Raw genomic sequence first — 25,242 nt, forward strand, 5'->3', positions numbered from 1 at the left:
ACGTCGGAGGAACATCCCATCGAAAGAACGTTACAAGGTAAGAAGTAACTAGTTCATCTCTTTTATACCAAGCTCTGGTCAGTGTTTACTTGTTCTACTGTGTTCTTTTGACCTATTGTGAATACTCTGTATACTGCCTAACTCTTCTTGAGGGAAGTCTGACTGCTCAGCCACAGCTACCAAGTGAATCTGTGTGGTACAGACTGCTACCAAGTGGGTTTACTGCCAAACACCTGTAGTCTTAAATCTTTTGCAGTGGTCCCAGAGGGAACTGCACAGTTTTCTGCCTAGCAATTAGCTCATTAAAACCTCACTCGCTAAAGCAAAAGTAAGTGGGTAGTGTTAGTCCTTCTCTCTGCTGCCTGCCTCTGCACAGATGAATGTCAGAAAGATGGGAGTTGCTCTCTTTGACTGTGGTTTTGAGGGATGTATATTTTGTTGAGAAGGAATTATTTGGCATACGAGAAGTAAGTTAAATCCCTTTCTGTACCATAGTCATCGCAATTTGCCATGTAATGCCAACTCACTGAAGTCCTGCATCAGTCTAGAAAAATTCCTGAAAGATGTACATTTCTCCTGTCTTTAGATCCATTCATCTATTGTGGATCAGAAGATGCCCTCCCTCCAAAAAAAAACATGCACCCATCGTTTCCGACTCCTGTAACAGCCCATTTCAGTAGTAGTAAAAACTGTTTTTCAACAAAGTATTGACTTCTAAACTGTTTTCATTCTCCCAACTCTCGCGTGTAACCCCCTTACTAGCTCTAGGGCAAGGAACACTCTGACAATGAATAACATACTCCCTCATATATTCTGAAGGGTGCATCAATACTAACAGGTAATGCCAAACAGGAGACAGGCACACCATACTTGACAAGGTGGCTCATTTACGAATAGCTTCTTTCTGAACATGACATCTTGGGTCAGAAACAATCTGGGTTCAGACATGCCCGTAGCACCAAACCAACCTTACTGGATCTGAAAACCAACCTATTTAAGATCATCTCAGAGAGAAGGAACACAGCCATGCTTGTGCTTCTAGATCTAACCGCAGCTTTTGATTTAGTGGATCACACCATACTGGCCGATAGACTAAGTAGCACAGCTCATTTCTCCTCATCAGCTACTGAGTGGTTAAAATCCTTTCTCACAAATTGTAAGGCCAGGGTCTTGTTTAAGGAGGCTAGGGCAGAAGAGTTTACTATAACATGTAAGGTTCTGCAGGGCCCATGTGTATCGCCTACACTTTTGAATATCTTTATGCTCCTTTTGTTTGAACAATTGGATGAAGCATGCATTATATATGCAAACTATGCAGACAACACTCAATGCCTTGTTCCCCTTACAGGGAATCATGTCACCGACTCCACCTCCTTGAACTCTATTTACAATCGGTTTCAAACGTGGATCCGAGCTGATAAGCTCACGCACAATGACTCCAAAACAGAACTTATGATTTTGGGCACTACACCACAACTGCGTAAACCTAGCCCTGAATATCAGCTTTTTAATGTTGCAAGTTGTACCATTAGCTCCCAGTCCAAGGTTAAGACTCTAGGAGTCATCCTGGACCAAGAGCTTACCTAAGAAAGCCCAAGAAGTCTTGTCTCAAGCACTGCAGATTTTCTAAAATTGCTTACGCACCTCTGCCATTTTTTGAATACGACCCATTGCGCCACCATTGCACGTGCCCTCAATGGGAAAAATTGGATTATTGTTCTAGCCTACTGTTAGGTATTGCCAAAGGTGAACTTATTCGCCTGCAGGTTATCCAAAATGTGCTGTTCGTCTTGTGGAGGGATTGCGGAGATCAGACTATGTGACTGCGGCCAGAAACGCTCTACATGGGCTCCCTGTTAGTAGCGGGATCTCCTTTCGTGTGCATTGCATTACACACAAATGTATATACGGGCAGGAGCCCAAGTACCTGTCAAAATGCATCTTGTGGCTTCCAGTACAAAGAGCCTTAAGGTCAAACAATGCCTACCTCTTGGAAGTACTTCGGACTAGACTCTCCAGTGTGGCCCAGGGATCTTTTCCACATGCAGCTTCCGAATTCTGGAATGCACTACTGCCAGATTTGAGAACATGTGCCTGCTAGCTACTTCTAAACAAGGACTGAAAACTGTCCTGTTCTCATAAACCCCTGTGCCACCTGATTATCGCCTCCATCTGACCTTTCTAATCCTGTTGCCTGTCTGTTTGTCCTGTGCAAGCACCACTGTGCCATTGGGCTCTCGCTATGCACTATGTAAATCAAATAAAATAATTACAGACCTGACTTCTTGGGTAAAAAGAATATAAAATGGACAACATTGCAAATAGAAATTCTGAGGAATTCTACCATTTGAAAGGTTTTCCTGGTGGTTAGTAAATACCAGAAAACAGTGTGAACAGTCTTGCATTTTTTTATGGGCTCCCCACTGCTGTTAGTGTGCCCCAGTAGTTTCACTAGGAATATACCTAGCTCTGGGGCTTTATCTGGGTTCTCATTACAAAAGCCCTCTGTGCTTTTATGATCTAATCCCTAACTTCCCTCAGAGAATTATCTTCAACCCGCAATTGTCAACTGTGGGTTCAGTATGAAACCTCTTTGGTCCTAGACTCGGATATATGTCACTCTCATGTAGTCTCCCCCATCTATGATGAATGGTCCACCACAGTCACAGCAACTGGCGAATAGGAGGTCTTAATGTCACAGATAAGCAAGGAACAACACACAAAATGTGACAAACCACCGCTAACCCTAATTTCATTTAAGCATTGCTTTATATATGGAAGCACTGGCAACCCAGCTCAAACTTGTAAGGAAAGTCATTACCCCCACCCCACAGATGTATGCGATCACCTGAGGCATCATTCATAAAATAACTCAACAACCAAAGTCCAGCCTTTAAGGTTTTCTTCTCCACAATAAGCAGCACTGTTTTTTTAAACAATTGGTCAGCGTAATTTGTCTCATCCCAACTTGCTGCTCGTACTTTGGAAACATTTTGGGAATTTGTTATATAGCCGTTTCCTCCTCAACGTCATTTCCAGTGGAGCCTTACAGGTTTTGTTTGATGGACTCTGTATTTATTTATTTATTTTTGTATTTATTATTTTATTTATTGTTTTGTATCGCACCGAAAGCCCACAGGCATCGGGGCGCCCACGCAAAGACACAGGGAAAGGGATTACTGCCTAACGAATCCGGACCTGCCTGGGACTGTCTTCACTTGAAAATGTGTGTTTTCAATTTATTTCTAAAAACAGTATAGTTGGACTTGCGTCTTAATAGTTAAGGCAGGTTCCATTTGGTTGCTGCCATCACCAGAAAAGCCTTACCCATACCATTAGATTGCTTATGTGCCAAGACAGTAATCTGACCCAAAGCTTCCGATCTCGGGAATCGTCCCAGTACATATTGGGTCATCTTTTCCTTGAGGTATGCCGGGGCTTTCCCGTACAGACATCTATGAAGGAGAGTCATAGTCTTAAACTGGATCCTGTCTTCCAAGGTCAGCCAATGCAAGGCTAGTCTGTCGTTGCTGATGTGTTCTCTCCTTGTTTCCTTTTCACTATTCTAACTACACAATTCTGGATAACTTGGCATTTTGCTATACATCTCTTATTAGCTCCTAATAATCAGGTATTGCCATAGTCAAGTGGGGACAGTATGGTTGCCCTAGCAATGGTTGTGCAGTTTTCATCATTCAGGTATGGTTGGATGGCTTTGAGGAGTCGAAGGTGGTATGAGCAGTTCTTATTCAAGTTCATGACCTGTGCTTCGGCACTCATGCAAGCTTCCAAGAAAAGCCCTAATGTTTTCACTTTCCCCACTACCTCTATAGAGGATTCTTTGATGTTAAGACTCATATTCTGGTCCTAGCATGGCCCGGGCTTGGTGGGAACCGAAGATCATCATCTCAGTTTTACTTCCATTGAGGCACATCTAGTTCTTATCGATCCATGCTTCAATGATGTTGTATAGTGCAGCCACTTGGGTGCTGTCCATGATGTAACTGCCACTCAGTTCTACCACCAACTGGGTATCATCTGCGTAGTTTGTGAAATGCGCTCCGATAGCAAGTACTACGCAGAGACACCTGAAGTAGCGGTTGAACAAGAGTGACTATAGGCTAGCACCCTGTGGCACGCCACAGAAAATAGATGTATCTTGTGAGAATTTTTCTCCCCAATAGATTTTCGATTTTCTATCTGCTAGTGGTGGCCTCTTTGGAGCAGTTAGCCACCTTCTCCAGTGCCCATTGTTGATGGTCCAATAGGTCAAAGGCTGCGCTGAGATCTAGGAGCATAAGTAAGCCTGCATGGCCTTTGTCTATAATGCTTAACATATGTGTTTGCAAATACAACATTGCTGTCTCTGTGCCACGGGCCGCCCGGAAACCAGACTGTCGACTATCTAAGATATCTTTTGCCTCAACCTATGATTGTAATTGTGCTGTAGCAACCTTTTCCATCACTTTAAGTAAGAAATTGCAATTTATTATGGGTCTCCTATTTCCTGGCTCCTTTTGATCCAGACGTGTTATTTTCACCAGTGGCGTGATGGTAACTGTTTTAATGTTGTTAGGGACTGTTCTGTCTCGAAAGGACATATTCACGATCTTAGTGAGCAGGGGAGCGAAGATGTCTTTATTCTCCAAGATCATTTTCGGGGGGAGAATATTTTCAGCGCTGATGTAGGTTTCATTGATAACATTTTAACCATGTCCTCAATTGTGATGGTATGGAATTGAAAACTTTCTTGGTGATTCTGTGGTTTATTCAAGGCTGGCGAGTCAAGCTGAGCATTGATCGCTGTTTGTGCGGTTATTATTGTATCCCTTGCTTTCTTGATTTTGTTCGAAAAGGCCTCTTGTACTTTTTCGCAATCCTCCTGGGATAGAATGAAGAGTGGAGATAGGGCTCTTGGTTTTTCGATAGATTCAAGTATCTTGAATAGCTTACTGGTAGAGATGGCGGCTAACCTGATCTGTAGTTTTTTTCGCTTCACAAATGCCCTTTTTATATATCTTCTCAGTGTGTCTCCAATTCTCCTAATTAGCCTGCGATGGTTGCTTAAGCCATCTGCCCTCTTTTCCTCTTTTCTTTCTTTAACTCTGCGAGCTCGGAGTAAAACTACTTTTGATGGTTTCTATTTGATCTGACTAGCAAATAGTGTTTACATCTGCTCTTGATGCTTGCCATTTCCTGAATTCTGTAACCTCCATTTTTGATCTTATCTAGGTATACTTAAGGTGCTTCAATCTCTGCTAAGCGTGAGGAAACAGTGTTTCCATTTAGGGACCATTTCCTCCTATAGGTAACATGATTAAGAACTTGGTGTTCCCTAGCTGACTGTCCCTAGCCTCTTGGGTACTGCTCAGCAGAGGCATCACAGGTGGTTTAGCTCTTAGACCATCCCTGCAACCTGCTTTGCTGTCACGAGTTCTGTGTTCGTAGGCTTTATTTTATTTTGTATTTTTCTAATTTGTCAAACTGCTTTAAAGTCCTGCAGGAAGGGGCATGTGGAACAGAATTACATTTGGTTTCTTCCTCCTGACTGACGACATTGCCTAATGAAGCTGAAAAACATGGGAGAAGTAGGGTGCAATTCAAGCTAAGCATTTACAGTACTTGGGAGGCAGGTCCTGGTTATAGGGGTGCTGAACTTCTCTGGATTCTATTTCTTAGGAGGTATTTTACTAACTCGAGGCTTGTTTAAATAGCAATGTTTCCAGGTGCTTAGTTTTCTGGTGGTTGGCTTGCCTGTCACTGGTATTCTTGTATCCGCATGTCACACTCTATAGAAGTTCAATGTGATCATGTTGTTTTTGATGTCCTTCGTTTTGTTCCTCCCTCGGATGTATTTGTTGATGCTTATGTTCAGGTAAGCAGGCCCACTTTGAAGGTTAGATGGATGATGCAGTTGATTAAAAAGTTTTTGTTCTGTAGGTAAGCACAGTGGAAGGTTGATATGATCACAAGGGATAGGTCCCAGTTTGAGTCTGGCCCCTTGGTTGTTGATCATTTGGAGTTGGTGCATAAGGCATCTGAATCGTATGTTAGTTGTTTGTGTTTTTCTTTTTTTTTTTTACACAAGTAATTTACTTTGGTATTGTCTCTGTTCTTGTCTTTGTCTCTCTGATCGCGTGCGTGCGTGCGTGTGTGTATGTGTGTGGCAATCGGTCTTCCTTTGTGTGCTGATGGGAAGGTCAAGGGATATTTGATTGTTGGTCTTGTGTCCTCTGTGATTTATTTTTATTTATTTATTTTTTACATTTGTGAGACGCCCAGACCGGGTGGTATCACAACGTTGTACCTTACATAAGTGAGAGAAGAAAATACATTGACAAGCAGACAAATGCAAACTGTTAACTGCAAAAGGATTCTTGCCTTCTGCAAAACTTTTATGAATCTACATGCCTTTGTTAGCGATTACGGGCCGAATTCACAGAAGCGTTTTACAATGACAAAACGCCATTGGAAAACGTTCTGTGAATTAGGCCCTAAAGAGACATTCCTATGCATCACTTTCGGTTCAAAACAAGTAATCAGCAGTGCAGCCACTAAGAAGAAAACCATTGAAAAAAATGTTTGACACGGAAAGGGCTTGTAAGTTGAGTAAAGGATCAAATCATTGTAGCCAATTATTATAATTATTTTTTAAACGGCTGCAGGCAGTTACATTTCCAAACCTCAAGCATAACAGTCCCAAGTGCTCCTCTCTGAATCGCAACTTTTACTGGTGAGAAATGCATATGTGAGCATATTCATATTCGTGCTTTGATTATCCGTCATCATTTGTTTCGTATAAGGCTCATAATACTGAGCCACCCATAGTAGGTGGTAATGGGGATGTCTTGACCATTCTTGGGGTTTCTAGTCTTGTTGCGGATAAGGCTAATGAAGTCCTACAAATGATCTGAAACAGGTAGTCCTCACCTTAAGACTCGCTGCTAGAGCGAAGTGCATGTTAATACTTCTAAGAGGTCAAATACAGTGCTTAAGCGAGGTTTTGTGCACCCCTCTATGACCACTTAACATGTTCCATCAATAGGTCTTCTTTGTGGCCTACGGCCATGGTCAGTGTCCACGGCCTTCAGGCGTGTCCACTCTACATATTGCACCATTAGGTTTCCTTGGGTCCCACTAGCCATGGCCTTTGGGCGTGGCCACTGTACATGTTTCACCAATGTTTTTTTAGGGCCCACTAACCATGGCCGTGGCTACTGTACATATTGCACGAATAGGTTTCCTTGGGGCCCACTAGCCATGGCCTTCGGCACTGGCCAGTGAGCATGACCGTAGGCCATGCCTACTGCTTATTTTAAAACACTAGGTTCCCTTCCAAGCCCCCTAGTGATGGCCGCTGCACATCTTGCACCAATAGCACAAAGGCCCATTTCCCCCTGCCTAGTAGATGTGATCACAACAGATGTCCCCCCTTTTTTTTCTTCTCAGTTTACATTCCCCCGATATTCACCCAATAAATAGTGTGGTAATCGTGCAGTAATTATGTGCCAATTACTGCAATAACGCTCGCAAATCAAAGTCATCACAGGCGCTCCCCATGTACCTCCTTCCTTTTCTTTAGGTCTCCCCACCCACCTCAGTTGTTTTTTACCTACTCTTTGCTACGTGTGACGCATTTTTGTTTTCGAGTACAGCTGCTGTTAGTACCGCAATAATCTTATGAAATTCCCCTGAAATTCCATGATTAATGCGAAAACGTTGTAGTTGGCTCCCCAGAACATCCCCAACTTCACATGTCCTCTTTCCCCCTTCCCACCCACCTCTAGCCTGATGTGATTTCAACCTTTTTCCTCCTCCAAAAATAGTTTTTTTTGTACTTTCCGTTTTCCCATTCCCCTGATATAACTGCGGTATATGCTTGCATCGCACCCCAAAAAAATAGCAGTTTTTCATTTCTGAAAATCCTGTCTGCTGCAAAGCAACATAGGATATGTAGCTAACATTTTGGGAGGTGGGAGCACCCACTTGCCTGTCAAATATTTTTAAAAATACTGGATGGTATAACCCCATACCTCCCACAGAAATTAAGTCAACGCTTGTGCCCAAGTTGTTTATTTGGTCCAATTCTATCCAGTGGTTTTTGCGCTTTGGCGCGCATACATTTTTACTTTTTCCCTATTTGAAAATTTATGGGAGTAGAGCGAAAACAGCGTAACTTGCTTTCTTAATAACTTTTTCATTTTTAACAAATCTTTTCCAAAATGTACAGTCTCGGTGTCCCGGACAAACATTTTGTTTGGAAAATAGCCAAATCCGTCATGCAAGTCAAAAGTTATTAGCAATATAATTTCTGGATTTCCTATTGATCTAGGCAATCACCTTCACTATAGTGCGGCAACCACCACATTATACCATATATAGTATTTGAATACATACTTTATGTAGATATGTCAAACAGTAAAAATACCTTATGTAGTTATAAAAAAATAAATTGGCATAAACAACCCAACACACTCCTACATTAAATAGTAGGCCCACTATCTAGTGTTAGGCACATTGTGTATTGAGACAAGGGGTGGAAAGAGAAAGGAACCAGACATCATTAATAGTGGTTACGGGATCCCAGGTGCCAACACAGTCCTAGTATTTCTAGATCTCTAGGGCATAGTATTTGGACTATAAAATACAAATCGGCATCTCACTGTTGGGGATGGGGCAAACAATTCTAACACAGAGCCAGAGGCCACCAAAAGGCAGGTACATTTGAGACTGAATGCATCAATACATTGCAATTTAGGGAGGAGTAGATACATTGTCACTAGAAATAGTCAAGATTTTATCGGGCATTCACATTAGCAGAAGAGAAGGGGGCGTGGCCTGAGCGCATGCAGTAAAGCGGTGCCTGGGTAGGGCTCCCGTCTCGATCCTTTTCATGATCCTGAAAGTAAACGGTGATCTACGTGATAGCAAGCGCATCCACGGAAGCACAAAGTGATTCCCCAGCTCCGCTGCGCAATTCTAGTGAAAATCGCACAGTAACTGAGGAAAGCAGCCTTTAATTGAGTGCCCCGCTGCGGGCAAAATGGCGGAGGTGGCCGTGTCTCGACGCTGAAAAGGGGGAGGGGCCGTGACAAGCACGGGGCCCTGCTTGCCTGAAGCGACACTTTCTGTAAAGTAGTTCAAAAAGAACTTAGAGATATCTACATCAACAACAATGAGACTAGTCAGGATAAGTCTAAATATCGGAAAAACCTCACAATATCCCAAATCCAAGCACACAAAACAATCACGATATCACCATCAAATTATCTGACAAAGGTGGAAATATTGTGTTACTCAAAACCAATGACTACATAAATATGGCTTCAGTACATCTGAGAGATCACAATTGTTATGAACAAATCAGTGACAACCCGTTTATCAACATAGGGGAAAGATGGAAAACTATGAGCAGCCACTGGAAGGAACAATCATTACTAACAGAAGAAGAATACCAGTACATGACCATCACACACCCCATCACCCCGACTATTTACTTTCTACCACAAATCGAGAGAAAATTCTCTAATTTACCATCAGGCAGGCCCATCAGCAATGGCATTGGATCAATTACCGAACATATCTCTGAGTATATAGATCACCAACTTCAACCATTGGCAAGCTCACTCGCCTCATACATCAGAGACACCACTCACATTATCCAACTCACCGACAATATACCTTGGAAACAGGACTACTGGCTGATGACCATGGATGTCCCAGCACTATACACTAGTATTCTTCACGACAAAGGATTCACAACCACCGAGTATTTTCTGAAAACCTGTTCCGTTTCTTTTCATGACCTAAACAACATGATTCTCGAGATGCTACAATTCACACTACAGAACATCATCTTCATTTTCAACAAATCTCTATCGGCAAATACAAGGCACAGTCATGGGCGCGAAATAAGCCCCATCATATGCAAATTTATATATAGGTCACTATGAACTAGAATTTGCGTGGCAACATCCATCATTCACTCACCTCAACAATATTGTTTTCTGGGCCAGATACATTGATGACATCTTTCTCATTTGCAATGGATCAATAGAAGCATTTCAGGACTACTTCCACTATCTCAATCACAACACCTATAATCTCAAACTAACTACGGAATACAGCCAAACAAGCATCAACTTTCTGGATATCACCTTTTACATCGATAATACCACCATCTGTACGACACTCTACACTAAACCTACAGCCGTTAACAGTATACTCCATGCATCCAGTAGTCATCCACAGCATGTTATCCGCAACATACCTTATGGTGAAATCTTGAGATTTAAAAGAAACTGCACGAAAGAAAATGATTTCACAAAACAGGCCACAACAACAGTGCACAAATTTATTGAAAGAGGATACCCAACAAAACTCGTAAACAGCAGCTATCAGAAATCACTCACCAGGACCAGACGATCACTGCCACAAATCAAACCTAAAATAAATTCCATAACAGAAGGCAAAGACAGGAAAATTAATTTCATCACGAACTACAGTTCAAACAATCTAACTATTCGGAAAATTCTCACCAAATACTGGAACATTCTCAAATCGGACCCCGATCTCTCCACTACACTGGAAGCAGAACCAACCATAACTTTCAAAAAAGCAAGAAACTTAAGACGAACTAAGTTCATCGCACTTTGTGAGAAATGCAATCACTAGAAATTCGGATGCTGAGACCATGTGGTTACAAAAACCACTAAAAGGCAGCTACAAATGTGGTCAATGTTCGGTGTGCAAGTTCTCAGACAATGCAAGAACCACCATCACCAAACCAAACGGTACAATTCACACCATTCAACATCTCATCAATTGCCATAGTAAATTTGTTCTATATATCATCACTTGCCCTTGCAACTAATTCTATATAGGAAGTACTATTAGAAAATTGAAAACCAGAATCGGCGATCATATTCAGGCAATCATCAACCAAGACACAAGATCTCCGATAGCTAACTATTTCTTGGAATCCCAACAACCGACACAGATCAGTCAACTCAAATTCTTTGGGATTGCCAAACTCAAACCTCCACAAAGAGGCAACATTGAACTAAAGTTGAGACAACAGGAAGCACGCTGGATTTGCTTAATGGACACTTGCAACACTGGCTTGAACACAGACCAAGAGCTATGCCACTTCCTGTAAATCTCTACAATTGACAAAGCCCACAACATTTGTTCAAATGCTAACTCAGTTTCTTTCATTCAGGTAACATCACCCATAAGAACCATAAAATTGCATATCTTTCAGCCACTTTCCACCGTCTGGGAACTTCGGACCACCCTCAGTAATAGAACAACTGCCAATTAACCTCCTTTGTCAAACTGGGGATACTGTCACACAATCTAAGAGCCTACATTGATTGTCTTTCCCCACACTCCCAATATTCACCCTTCATACGAGCCCTCATGATCCAAATGTCGTACTGCTACACCAGCCATCTTCTCATTGCTCAAATTAGAGAGCATGTTTTGCACCACTCGCTTGTCCGACACCACCACTGCCTCAATTACCCACGTGCATTTATCCAAACTAACTTAGTTGGTCTCTACCTGTTGACAACAACCAAAAATGCAATATTTAGCTTTTCTATTTTCTACTTATCAGGGTGCTTCTTCCATTTTGCAATCACTGCGAATTCAAGATAAAATCCCCCACCCTTCCTTTTTTCACCTATCCTAATATGTCAGACCCATTGCCTAATTGGCGCGACGTCATCATACGTCCATGCAATGACGTCCTCAAATTAAAGATAACAGTTTCCCCGTTGTCCTGGAGAGAACCTCTGTCTGGTTCCACTTGCTCAAAACACTGTTAATGAATTTTACCAACATAAAGATAATCCACTTCCCCGCTCTCCTGGAGAGAACCTCTTCCTGGGTTGTACTTGTTTTCACAATAAAGTTCTTCACCAAATCCTCTGGGCAATTCCTCTCCCCCAGTTCGTAGCACAGAAACAATGATCTTTCCCAGTCTCTTAAGTCTGGTTCACTAACCTGCCAGACCTTGCAGTACACGTTTCCAACAGTATATCAAGTCTGGTTTGCTCGCCTTCCAGACTTAATTTCCACAACTCTCAACTTCAGAAATCATAATTATTTGGGCTTCTGCCCGCTGGTTATAATTCTTACGGTATTTAGGTGGGTCCTTGACCCTTATGTATTCCACTGGTGGGCTTTGCTCATACTAACCTGGGTCCCAGACCCTGTTCCTTTGACTTGGCGGGATCCTTGTTCCTTCGTTACCTAGTGCCCACTTGCACAAACCTGGTATACGCCCCTGCCAGGTACTGTCCCCTCATGGTGTACTCCCAATGTTCGTATCTGTCGGTTTGCCTCGTTTGTTATTTCCTTGTGCCCCTCGGGACATGTTTATCTGCTACACTGTTTTAATTATATAGTTTCTCACTCACCCGTTGGGCTCTTTGGAATTTTCTTATTGGACTTCTAAAGTTTGTGTCTATTTAACGGCTTCCCTTTTCATCCACTTGAAATCATCAGGGTTTTTTTCAGAAAGTTTGCATGATAGTATTATATTGTGTCTTCTCTTTCTCACCACCTTGTGCTCTTCAGAATGTTAATATTGGCTTTATAAAGTTGGTGTCTATCTGACTGCTTCCCTTTTCATCTCTTTGAAATCGTTGGGGTGTTTTCATGAAGTTTGCAAAGTTCATATTATATTGTATATTCTCTTTCTCCAGCATTGGATCTTTCATGGATTCACATGCTGTGAATATTTCCCGTCATCAGGCTGGGAAACCTTGGTAACTTTAACTTAGCGTTTTCCTATGGAAAACTTTGACACTTTAGTTTCCTATCAGCGTTCTTTTTGGGTACTTTAGGACATACCAACCAATACGACATCTGATATAAATAGCCCCGCCCCACAGCTTCCCTTCAGATTTCAACCTCCAAACTGTTGGGATCACCTCGTGTTTCTCTTCGTGTTTTGCACATGCTTTTTGTATCCGGCCAGTATGTCATATGTGGGCCAGAAAAAAATCTGTTTAGGCCGTGTGCTACCTGCGGCCTTAAAAAGGTCTTCGAAGGGGATGGCCATACGGACTGTCTCCAATGTCTGTACCCCCATTATTCGGCGGATGCCTGCGAGTTATGCTAGGGGTTTTCGCAGAAGACTTTGAAAGGCCGTAACCGCTGGCTCATATGTTGACTAAACGAGGACACTTTACCTGGCTTCGGTAGTGGGTTCAGCCCACGGGAGCCAGTCTTCTGTGAGAGCCGAGAAGGCCTCTGAGCATGACAAGCGGCGTCGACGGAACCCCCGCTAAGAAGCAACGGACTGAGTTGCCTACGTCGGAGGTGGGGAGTGGTAGCAAGTCTTCTACGTCCAGGTCGCATCATTTGAAGGGGTCGAGTGGCTCCTCGCTATCCAAGTCAGATCGGCCAGACAACTCCCAGGAGTCTGGTGGTAGCCCTGAGAAGTCAAGGGTGTCGGACAAAGGACAGGTGAAGCTGAAGGAGTGTTCCTCGAAGCACTCGTGTAAATATCATCATAGGTCCTCGTCCAGCCGGGATTCTTCGAAGCACCGTTCCGGTTCTTCTTCCAAAAAGTCTGGTTCACCGGTGAAGGCTAAGACCATGGAGGCCGCGGTTCCGACGACTAGAGCATCAACGGATATTCCCTCGTTGACGATGGCGTTACAATCTGCTTTTCCGTCGTCAGCAGTGGTGTCATTGGCGCCGTCCACGACTGTGACTGACAGTGGTCTGCTGCTGTTGTAGACGCAGATGGATTCGGAAGGCTTGTTGCCAACGGGTGGGCCGTGGCAGTCTGCCGGCTTTGAGCCCATGCTTCCTGTGGACATTCTGCAACAAGAACTGGCTGCGTATTCTGTTTCCTCAGGGATGGAGGAGGAACAAGAGCCGCTTTTCAATCCGTCGGCTCTGGGTCCGCAGAGTGCACAGCAGTCGACTTCGAGTGGGGTGGCGGCTGGGCCGCCTCTTTACCCGTTGGTAAATCCTCAATCCCTGCAGGTATTAAATACGCTTTTGTCATTGCTGGGGTAACTGGATGAGAGGCTTTTGCTGCCGCCGCCCCTGAGTCCGTCGGTTCCGGTGGTTGGAAGTATGCCTGGTGAGGCCCCGGAGCACGGTTGCCATTGCCGGTGGGGTTGGACCGTCCACAAAGTCAACCAGAAGAGGTGGAGTTGCCTGATTCGGACCCGGAGAGTGCTCCACGTGATACCCTGTCGACAGTGTCTTCGTCGCTGACGAGGGACGATGCCTGGGATACGGATCCTGAGGTGGAACAGCCCAGTAACCCGGCGCAAACATCTCGACTGGATGATATTGGGGCGTTCCACGCCATGATGGCGAAGGCATGTCAGGAGTTTGGTCTAGCTCGTGAGGAAGAACGTAAGGACTGCTTTCTCTTGGACCATATGGGAAAGCGACGGAAAGCGGTCTTCTTGGTTCCGATTCTGGACCAAGTGTGGCAGGAGGGCCTGCGCACGATGCGCCACCCGTTTTCTGAGCCTGCAGTGAAGGGACGTCTAGAAAAGAAATTCAAGGCTCCCGAGTCTACCCCCAGATGTCTCCTGTCGCAGCTCGCACCAGAGTTCGTGGTTTCGGCGGCAGCTAGACGTAAGGCCAGAAGCCAACACAAATGTGTTACGCCCCCGGACAGTGAAGCCAGGAAACAGGACACATTTGGGAAGAAGGTCCTGATGGTGGGGGCTACTACAGTAAAGGCTGCTAATTTCTTGACGATTATGGCCAGGTATGATCAGGAGATGTGGCGCATGCTAGCCCCGATTCTTGATCATCTCCCGGATCAACACCACAAGAAAGCAATGCGTGGTGCTCTGACGGCAGGCCTGGCTGAAGTGCACAGATATTCGTCTAGAAGTCCAGTATAAGGTCATCGATATGCCCTGTGAGGGTGAACACTTGTTTGGGGAAAAAATAGATGAGGCCCTGAAAGGGATGAAAGAGGCTACTGAGACGGCAAAGTCTTTGGGTTCCCTTTCGGGCATTTTGTGGAGTCTCTGGTAATGCCTGGTTTGCCTCCTCCAGAGAAAGAAATTACGGGCGCTCCGGCTACTCGTCTCAAGGCTACCGGCGCTCAGTCCAGTCTGCTCAGAAGAGCAGAGACTTTCAAGCTCCACACGAGAAAGGTTCACAAGCCTCGGCTGCTAAAGGGAGGCAGTCAAAGTCTCAACAATGACTGCCATATGGGCAATCTGCTGGGGGGCAGGGTGGTGAACCATGTCGACGAGTGGTAACTTATAACTTCAGATGGCTGGGTTCTGGATACAGTACGTCTCGGCCACTCGTTGGAGTTTCGGCGTCCTCCGGTGCCATTTCTGCCATTTCTGCCATTGTATGTGGCCCAATCGCATCTCCCAGTCTTGCGGCAGGAGGTGGTACTCATGCAAGCGAAAGGGGCGATAGAACCAGTTCCGGTCGCAGAGCGGGGCCAGCGGGTGTACTCCCGGTACTTTGTCGTGAAAAAGCCCAATGGCAAGTGGAGGCCTATACTAGATCTTCGGTCACTAAACAAGAATCTGCAACGCCTCAAGTTCAAGATGCTTAAACTTCAGGATGTCATCCGCTCGGTACAATCGGGCGAGTGCCTGGCATCGTTAGATCTGCAAGACGCCTACTTTTACATCCTGATGAGGCAGAAGCACCACAAGTTCCTGCGGTTTGTGGTCGGAGAGGATCATTACCAGTTCCGGGTCCTCCTGTTTGGCCTGAAGTCATCCCCCAGGACGTTTACAAAGTGTCTGGCTCCGGTGGCTGCCTTCCTCCGTACGGAAGGCCATCATGTGTACCCCTACCTGGACAATTGGTTGGTAAGGTGTTTGTCGCAGGAACGGGCAAGGGAGTCTCTCATGGCGACCATGGACCTGTTGCAACGGCTAGGGTTCGTCGTCAACTTCCAAAAATCCTATTTAACGCTGTCCAGGGAATTGGTGTTTCTCTGGGTGCAGTTTCTTACCCACGACAATCTGGTAAAACCTTCCAGCGAGAGAGTGGTGAAGTTACGGTCCAAGGCTGGCGAGTGGGGACATGGTATGGTGATCTCGATCCAAAGTTGCATGTCGCTTTTGGGGGCCATGGCGTTGTGTATCCTGCCCCTTCCCAATTGCTACCTGTTCATGAGACCAATGCAGGAGTTCCTCGTAGACCGGTAGTTGCAGATTCGAGGATTATGGTCAGACAAGCTGGTGGTCGACAAGGGGTTGGTGGAAGCCCTTCGGTGGTGGACGTGCATGGACAATCTCGTACGGGGCATGCCCCTGCTGGAGCCGGAGTTTCAATTCACAATCGTGGCAGACGCTTCCCAGCTGGGGTGGAGGGCGCACCTCGACAAGTCACAGGTACAGGGCCTATGGTCTCGGGAGGAGACATTGTTGCACATTAATGTGCTTGAGTTGAGGGCGGTGTACTGGGCCCAGAAGTCGTTTCTCCCGCGCATCCGCAGAGCATTGGTGAGGGTGTTGACGGACAATACCACCACAATGTTCTATTTGAGGAAGCAGGGCGGCACACATTCCCGAGTCCCATGGGTGTAATTTTAGGGGGGGACAGGGGTGTTTACCTCCCCCAACTTTCATGGCACACCATTTTGTCCCAAATAATTTGGCTGGGGCACCTTTTCATCAGATTTCATGTCAACCCCCTCCCACACACCCCCCCTCAACATTTTCAGCAAAGTTACTCCACTGCCAAGTCCTGTCAAAGGAGGGCACAGGAGGTTTGGCATTGGTCTCTGGCTCAAGGGATCAATATTGTAGCTTTCCATCTGCGGGGGGTTCTGAATGTTCAAGCAGACGTGCTCTGCAGAGACGCCAATCAGCTGCACGAGTGGTGGCTGAAGACGCAGCGGGTGGCAAGAATCTTCTGGCGATGGGGGTCTCCCACGATAGACTTGTTCGCTATGATGGAAAACAGTGTCCAGAGTTTGCCAGCAGAGGGGCTCATCCGGAGTCTATGGGGGACCCGGTCTCGTTCTCGTGGACGGACCTCTTCGCGTATGCGTTTCCCCTCATTTCAACTGATTCGTAGGACCATCCAGTGGGTGTGGAAGTGCCAGTACAGGGTGATTTTGATAGCCCCGTTCTGGCCCAGGCAGACGTGGTTTTCAGATCTCCTTCATCTAGTGGAGGAAGAGCCATTTCGTCTGGGAGCGGACCAAGATCTACTGTCTCAGGACGACGGCAGAGTGTGGCATCCCGATTTGGCATCTCTCAGCCTGGCGGCGTGGCTCCTGACCACTCCCGAGTTCGGTCATTTAAGTATCTCCCGGGAGTGTCGCCAGATCTTGGAGGCGGCAAGGGCCCCTTCTACCAATGTCTTGTATGGTCATAAATGGGCGAGGTTCCGTGCCTGGTGTGAGGGTCACCCTGAGATACATCCATTGGATGTCTCTCCGGTCCAGGCTCTCCCATACTTGTTACACCTTGCGCAAGGGGGGGGGGGCTGGCGTTCTCATCCATCAAGGTGCATTTAGCATCGATTCCTAGGTTCACGAGAAGGCGCCATGCTGCTCCTCTGTTTAGTGATTGCTTGGTAAAACACTTTCTGAAAGGACTGCTTTGGACATTCCCGCCGGAGAAGCGGTTTGCACCGGTGTGGAGCCTCAATGTAGTTCTCTCTGCTCTGATGAAACCTCGTTTTGAACCCATGTCGATGGCTTCTTTGACATTCCTCTCGTGGAAGGTGGCATTTCTAGTGGCGATTACCTCGGCCAGACGGGTGTCTGAATTGCAGGCACTGGTTATTGACCCGCCTTATCTGAGGTTTATGAGGGACAAGGTTCTCCTGGCTACTATTCCACACTTTATCCCGAAAGTGCAGTTGCCGTTTCACAAACTTGCTTCTATTGAATTACCCTTGTTCTTTGCTAATGCGTCCTCGCCGGCAGAAAAGGACCTTCATTTTCTGGATGTTAAGAGGGCACTGAAATTTTATCTGTATGGTACCCAGGACTTCCAGAAGTCGAAGCAGCTGTTTGTGGCATTTGGTCCCTCCAACAAGGGGCAATCTATTTCCAAACAAGGACTTTCCCGTTGGGTCTCATCTACAATTTCGTTTACTCACGCAAAATCTGGCAAGCCTTTGAGGGGCGTTCCAAAGGCTCATTCTACACGGTCCATGGCGTCATCGGCAGAGCTATGGTCTGGTATAACCGTTTGAGGACATTTGGCAGGCGGCTTCCTGGGCGGTGCCACATACCTTCACCTGCCACTACTGTCTGGGGCAGCAACATGTAGAAGATGTGCAGGTGGGACGGGCGGTCCTCCAACACCTGTTTCAGTAAGGTAGGCCCCGCAGCTTTGGGGGTTTCTATTTTACTATGTCACTTAGTGGTTGTGTATTCTCGTGCATGTTAAAGGATGGAATTGGTTGGTTTGCCTATGATACACCACCACACATTCGTCATACTGCTATGTAATCTATTCACAGCATATGAATCCACGAAAGATCCAATGCTGGAGAAGGGAGTAGTTTCTTACCTGTAACTCCATTTCTCCAGCGTTGTTATCTTTCATTGATTCACACGTGCCCGCCGGCCGCCCCTGCAGGCAAACCTTGGTTCGGGTTCCCTCTACTTTGGAGGTTAAAATCTGAAGAGAAGCTGTGGGGGCGCCTATGCATTTATGGTCTTTAAGGTTGCTTAACCGTGGGGGGATTTTACTGATGACCATCACTTTCACGAGTCAGGTTAGCCAGCTCAAGGCGTTATCTGTAAAACCTCTCTATAATTTGCTTATTCCAAGGAGAAGGAGACTTTGAGAGTGAGACCATTCTCCCTTCCTAAGGATTTTTCTGACTTTCATAATTCTGAGCTGATCAATCTTCCAGTGTTTGTCCTCTGCCCCACCCTTCTATGGTGGAGGAGCGATCGTATCGGCTGAACCTGGTGCAGGCCCTCAGCTATTATGTGTCTCGAACGAGTGACATCAGAAAAGATGCCGATCTCTTTGTTCGTTATGTTAGTACTTGTGCCGACAGGGCCGTGCCTAAACAGACTGTCAAGACGGATCAAAATCTGCATCTCGGGAATGCTGTGATCTGGCTTGAAAGGATATGGTTGACTATCTCAGGGCTCTTTCACCTGGAGGCCTGATTGTCGCCCCTCTGCCATGGCCATATATCAAGCGACTACGTGGGCTTCGATGCACACGTTTGTCAAACATTACTGCCTGTATTCCGTCAGGGCAGGACACTTGCATTCGCTGAGCTGTCCTCTAGAATTTTCTGGTGGTATCCTCTCGCTCTCTTCCATACTCAAGATTTATGTACAACTATGGGATTCTATCAAAGATGAGTAATCTGTGGGAGGAAGTTATCAATTATAAAAACAAATGACTTACCTTTCAGTAATGTTCTTTTTGATGTATGTTCCTGCCACAGATTCCTCATCTCCCTCCCAACCTGCCCCTCTTAGCGGATAGCCTGTACACATCATATGTTCTGCAATCCCTCAGACGCTGAATGCTGTGTGTGACAGAATCAGGGTCATGACTGTGTCGGCAAAGAGACTGTGGGCCCTCCCAACCTGGGCACGAAGCTTACCAGGATGAAAGCCAGAGCCAGCCCTGTCTTGGATGAGCCTCTCATGTGCCTTGAATGTAAATATGGATACTACTCATTGTCAGATGATGCCTCCCAGTACTTTGTCTACCTAGAATTCTTGTTTTTCTCTTTCAGGACAACAACTCCTAGTATGCACCTGGATACAACCAAGAAATACCAGACACAGCCATCGGGGTGGTATCCAGAACTAAAATGACCTGGACTGGGATCTTTCTTGCCAAACAGAAATAGAGACACAAAACACCCAACCTACAACCGCAGGCAGACCCAAGGTTGAATGGTGTAGCAATTGAAAAAGAACTGGGAATGAGGAGAGGCAGCAGGAGAGTCCCAAACACCCTCGGCAAACCAAATTGGTAATACAACTCACCTGGCTGCTGCCTAGCAAATGGACTGAAAAGGGGGCACTACTAAGAGTTTTCTTTAAAGCTTTTCAACACTGTAACCTGGCCCATGGGGAACGAACATCTGTAGGTTGGCCATCAGAGTGAGGTGAATGCTGCAGCCAACAGAAAGGGGCATTTGGAGGTTAGAACTAGGAAGAGAGCACTATAAAAGTGGAATGAATCGAGTGCAGAATGCAGGTTGCAAGGGAGAGGTCAAGAGGTGGAGCAAGAGACCAGGCAGAGGACGGAAGGTGGAGCAGAGTGCTGAGGAGTTGGGGCAGAGTGCAGGTGAGGTATTGATTGTGAAAGGGAGTGGTACCAGTAACCTATGGTGTAGTGTGAGAAAAGGTGTGAGAGTATGAAAGGACAGTGAAGATGTAGAGGGGAAGGGTTTACCATAAATCGGACAGAATGGGAGTAATAGAATATGGTAGGATGGTGTGGGGAGAGTGTAACATGGTAGTGGGAGTAGTGGCGAGGGTGAAGGTAGTTGGAAGAGATAGGCGGAGAGTGTGATAACATTAGAATACAGAGGATATAGTTAGAGGAGAGGGGTGAGGAGAAAGGAGATGAGAGTGTAGACATCAGAAGGACAGAGAAGAGATGAAGACCGGAGGGTGTGAGAGTAGGTGGAATAGGGAGTGTGTCGTGAGTGAGAGTAGACGGTATGGGGGAAGAGTAGCAATATCAGGAAAAGGAGAGAGACCCAGCGTGTTACAGGTTGAATAGATCTGGGTGCCTTTTATTGGCAACTTTTCCCATCAAGTCATAGAGACAACCCTGGTGAGTATTGGGTCAGGGCACCCCAAGAAAATTCCCAGAGGAAGCCAGATGGATTAGGCTTTTGCCTTATCAGGATTCTGAATCATTTGAGTGTTGCCAAATAAAAATCCTTGAACATCCTCTGGAGTCGGGGTATTTTTAAGGCCATCTGTGACATATTGAAACGGGTGGTACTGAGGTCTTGGGGACTGGTAGCCTTGTGTATACTGGCCCAACATGTCCAGCAAGGGGCGGGCACCCCCTTGTATTAAAATGTTTTCCAAAGACAGCTGCCACTGGAGTTAGAATATCAAGGACGAGCATCCATCAGCAAGAACATTACAGATAGCTAAATGATTTGTCTGTCTGATGCACACCCACAGGAAGAACTGCAAGGAAACTTGACTCTGTGTTCCTGCAAAGACTACGTTCCCATATGTAGCCAAGGAAGACCGCACTAAAACATCAAGCTTCCATCCTCCTTGCCAGGTTCCCAGCACGCCTGTCCAAGCCTAGCTCAAGGATAGACATCATACAAGATCTTTGTCTCCATTTAAGCACCAGATGTGTGAGTGGGGAGACACATTTGTTGGGGTTCTTTTCCTAGCATAGAGAAGGGTGCAACGTAATTGTTCTCGGAGCCCACTGAAACCTATCTGAGGGCCACAGGGTACTTTATAGTTGGCACTACTAATCATGTTCATCTTGTGGATGAAAAAGGCAACAATACTCTTAACTTCCTTCAATAGCTTGCAACAGAAGCCACATATGTTTTGTTCTTAACCAATACGTTTTATTTTCTGTGCTTTCAGGTTTTTGGTGTCTCCTTGTATTCTGATACGTTTTAGGCATTCCCCATGTATGCCCATGTAAATAAAGTATTTTTTTAAATAACCACTTTCTGTTACTGTTTAGAAAGATCAAAAGGTATCTAACTAAGAGAAGCTGTATGCTGTACTGATAGAGTTTTAATTGCATCCGCCACATCTTACATCAGATAGCTTAAACCTACATCTAGGATTCTGGAGCAAGAGTACTTTGGGATGATGTTAATCGCTACATACATGCAATATCTCGCATAATCTGTGTCACAGTAACCCTGAGATCCATCTGTTTGGTTTGTTAAAGGTAGGAATAGTCACTACCTCTTACATCGTTATTATGTTTACTATGTTTAGGGTATAACTTGTCATTGATCAGTCTGCTTGCAGTGTATAGGTTAGGCCTGGTCAGTACATTCTTCAGGCTCTTGTTTTGATTACTTTGCTTGCTGTTTCAGTGTAAAAGTGGTAACTGCTTCCATGAAGAATTGGTTGAATGTTGAAGTGACGCACGCATTCCTGCTTTGGAAGTTGTACGTTTCTTCGTGATTTTCTGTGCACTGTTGTATGTTTAATAGGTATTATGGGCAACCCACTTTATTTCGCTTAACTTATTACTGCTTTTCAGCTCCTTGGCGCCCTGTCTGCTCAATGATTTTCCAGTATGTGGCCCAGATTCCCAGTTCTTTGCTGACCCAACCAATCTTGGAATCTCAGGTGGATAATCTTCTGAGCAAGACCTATGCCAGTTGGAAGCGGCAGGAGTGTGCCTACCCCGAAGAGGATGGACCGTCTGTTCAGGAGATCCCATGGGGAGACATCCTCATTCTCTGTATTGACCACAAACTCCGGGACTGGAAACCACCAAGATCACCAATTATTTCAGGTATGAACAAGCTATCATGGTGATGAGCAATAGCTTCTGCAAATGCACATGTATGAGGGACTGCTGGCCATTAGCCCTGCATATACAGGGGGGCTCGTCTTCGGACCACCGGATGCAGGAACTAGAACTGTATAATCTGCATAAAATGTGTCTAAAGGAAACTTGCATAACCGTACAGTCAGTTCTCCTTCCAGACTTATGGGGTGTCTTGACTTCATTGCAGTATGCTTCTCCTGAACATTCTTTACATAGGAAAATCATTCAAAAAAGAGAAATTCAGATTGCACGTGTCGTAGACTCTGCCCCCTCTAGTCACCTGCCGTTTCTCTACATATGAACCCTTTTCTTATGCTCATGGATGGATGTTCATAGCACTCATACTCTGCTGTCCCTATATCAGTCCTTCCCCATTGGTTGGGCATAACCTACACCGCAGACAGGCCCAGAAAAGGCAGTTTCAAAGAAGAGTGTTGTGTTTTTGATTTAAAACAGGGCCTCCACATGTGGCATCCTTCCAGATTCCAGCCCGATCCCTATGGGTGTGCTTCACCTACTCAGTTCCTGTTTTCTTCGTCTTATCGTGCTGGTAATGATTCTCAGCTGTCCCCTCCCATTTTACGCTGGATTATTTTAGTCCCCATTTGCACATGCCTCTACAACCATGATCAATGAGGGCATCTGTGGATTCAGGTACTTTTCTGTGGCTGACCTGCACCAAGCCTACGTGACCTGTCTTGAAAATTACCAAAGGGTAAGTACTTGCATTTTTTCCACAAGGATAGCATCATGGTCATTGAAGGCTTGTTTGCACGTGATGTCAACGAAGGGTACGGCTGCGCTGGCAACTGTGTAATTAATTATGGATCATAAAAGGTCAAAACTGGCTAGTAGTGAAGTACTGAAATCCCACTGCCTTGACTAATGCTGTTAGGTTCACATCCCCCTTCTGCCCTACAGGGTCCTACAGATGGCTTAAATGACTCTGAAACGACAACAGATTCAAGGGATTTTATTCTCAAGATGTTAAAAATCACACTTTATACTAGGCAGGGGCTCAGGGCATAGGCATGGTGTACTAATGAGTTTCCCTCTATAGTCTTCCCATGGGCTCCCTCGACCCTAGTACAGGTGGCCCTAACCCCAGGTCTTCAAGATAGCAATGGGTACCACCTGCTGTCTAGGTGTGGCTGAAGGTGTTTGCCTAAGTCGAAAGAGCCTTATCTACCTGGCTTCATCTGGGTTCTTCTAGGAGTGTCCTAACCTAACAGCCCCCACATTTTGTCAATCAGATTTGATGGTTGTCTTGTGCCGGTAACAGCTTGGACCGTTCTCTCACAAAACATGTCTGTCTCTCTCTCTCTCTCTTACTCCTTCCACCTCACCATCTACTCTACTCTGCTCTCTCACCCATCTCCCCTCTTCGCCGTCTCTCACACACTCCGGTCTTCGCCTCTCTATACACTTGATCCTCGCTACACACCTTTCTCCTCACCTCTATACTACAAACAACCCACTAACTATACCTCTGTGCCCTAATCTTGCCGCACTTTGTCCATCTATCTCTTCAAACTACCTCTCCGCCCCCTACTTCACTCTGCCCTCTCCACTAATCCCACTACCGGCTTGCACTCTCTCTGCACCCTCCTGACACTCTATCATTCTCACTCTTTCTAATTCCCCTCTACATTTCTCCTTCTCTCTCTTACCTGTTAGACCTCTCCTCACACTACACTACATACAATTGCTACCACTCCCTCAGACAATCAATAACTCACTTGAACTCCGCTCCAACTCTGCCACCAACTCTTCTGCCCCCTGCTCCATGTTAGTTCCATCTGGTCTCTTCGGCCATCTCCACACCTCCTGACTGTCCACTTCGTTCCTTACCCTTTTATAGTGCTCTTTACCTTGTTCTGACCCTTCCCATGCTCAGACCTCTATCGGCTGCAGCGCTCACCTGACTCTAGGGACCAGTCTAAAGCTGTTCTTTACCCAGGAGCTGAGTTCTTCATGTGTAAAGTTTATATATAATTTGTTTAAATAGTCCTGCTCCCCCCTTTTCAGTCTCAAGTAGCAGGGTAGCAGCCTGGTGGTCAGGTTGCTTGTTTTCGGAGGATTTCTGTGTCTCTTGCTACCCTGAAGTTCCTTCTCACTCTCAGTTCATTTTCTGCTGCCCCACATTTGCCTGGGTTATGTCTGGGTTGGTAGGTCAGGTGTTGTGTGTCTAATCTCTGTTTGGCAGGTTAAATCCTGGTTCATTCAGTTTGTTTTTGGTTCCATTCCCCTGATTCTGGTCCATGTTTTCTTCATGGCACCTAGGTGCATTTTGGGAGCTGTAGTTGTGAAAGAAACATTAGTACTCTAGCCAGAAAACTGGTTTGGCAGTATCATGCGACCGTGGGTATTACTGTTGTCAATATGCCTTGCGTGTCAGGGGGTTTCAGGCACAGCGACCCCTCACCTCCCTCACCCTACTTAGGTGAAGGGTCACTCCCTACCCCAGGCCCCCACAGGGTCCTGACTCTGACCAGGTCTCACTAAATTCCATGTAGTGGTGCATAACATGTTGGTCTGCATCTCCTTTTGTAATATATTAGGTGGGACACTAGTGTGGGTACGTGTTGGGAATCTGGTTAGGTTTCAAAGGAGTGTGTGGTTTACTGTGTACCTTTTAGCTCCTTCACTATGTTCAGGAAGGATGCAGAATGTCGAATCTTTGGAAAGTAGAGGCTTGGCGACGAATTCTTAGATTCCCATCTCGCCAGGGTGGTGAGGCCGCGTCCTGATAGCCCCCCTGGGGGTGATG

At 45.7% G+C, this 25,242-nt stretch overlaps 1 protein-coding gene across 1 annotated transcript in view; it reads left to right on the forward strand.

The window, feature by feature from the left end:
• MCM3AP (minichromosome maintenance complex component 3 associated protein) overlaps positions 1-25,242 on the forward strand; it is a 1,669,219-nt gene that overhangs the window by 1,523,418 nt on the left and 120,559 nt on the right. Inside the window, exon 25 of the mRNA XM_069616041.1 lies at positions 22,179-22,436. Coding sequence (XP_069472142.1) covers positions 22,179-22,436 — 258 coding nt within the window. The remainder of the gene's footprint in view (positions 1-22,178; positions 22,437-25,242) is intronic.

Source organism: Ambystoma mexicanum, chromosome 9 (genome assembly GCF_040938575.1).
Source record: "Ambystoma mexicanum isolate Mex_15411 chromosome 9, UKY_AmexF1_1, whole genome shotgun sequence".
Lineage (NCBI taxonomy): Eukaryota > Metazoa > Chordata > Amphibia > Caudata > Ambystomatidae > Ambystoma > Ambystoma mexicanum.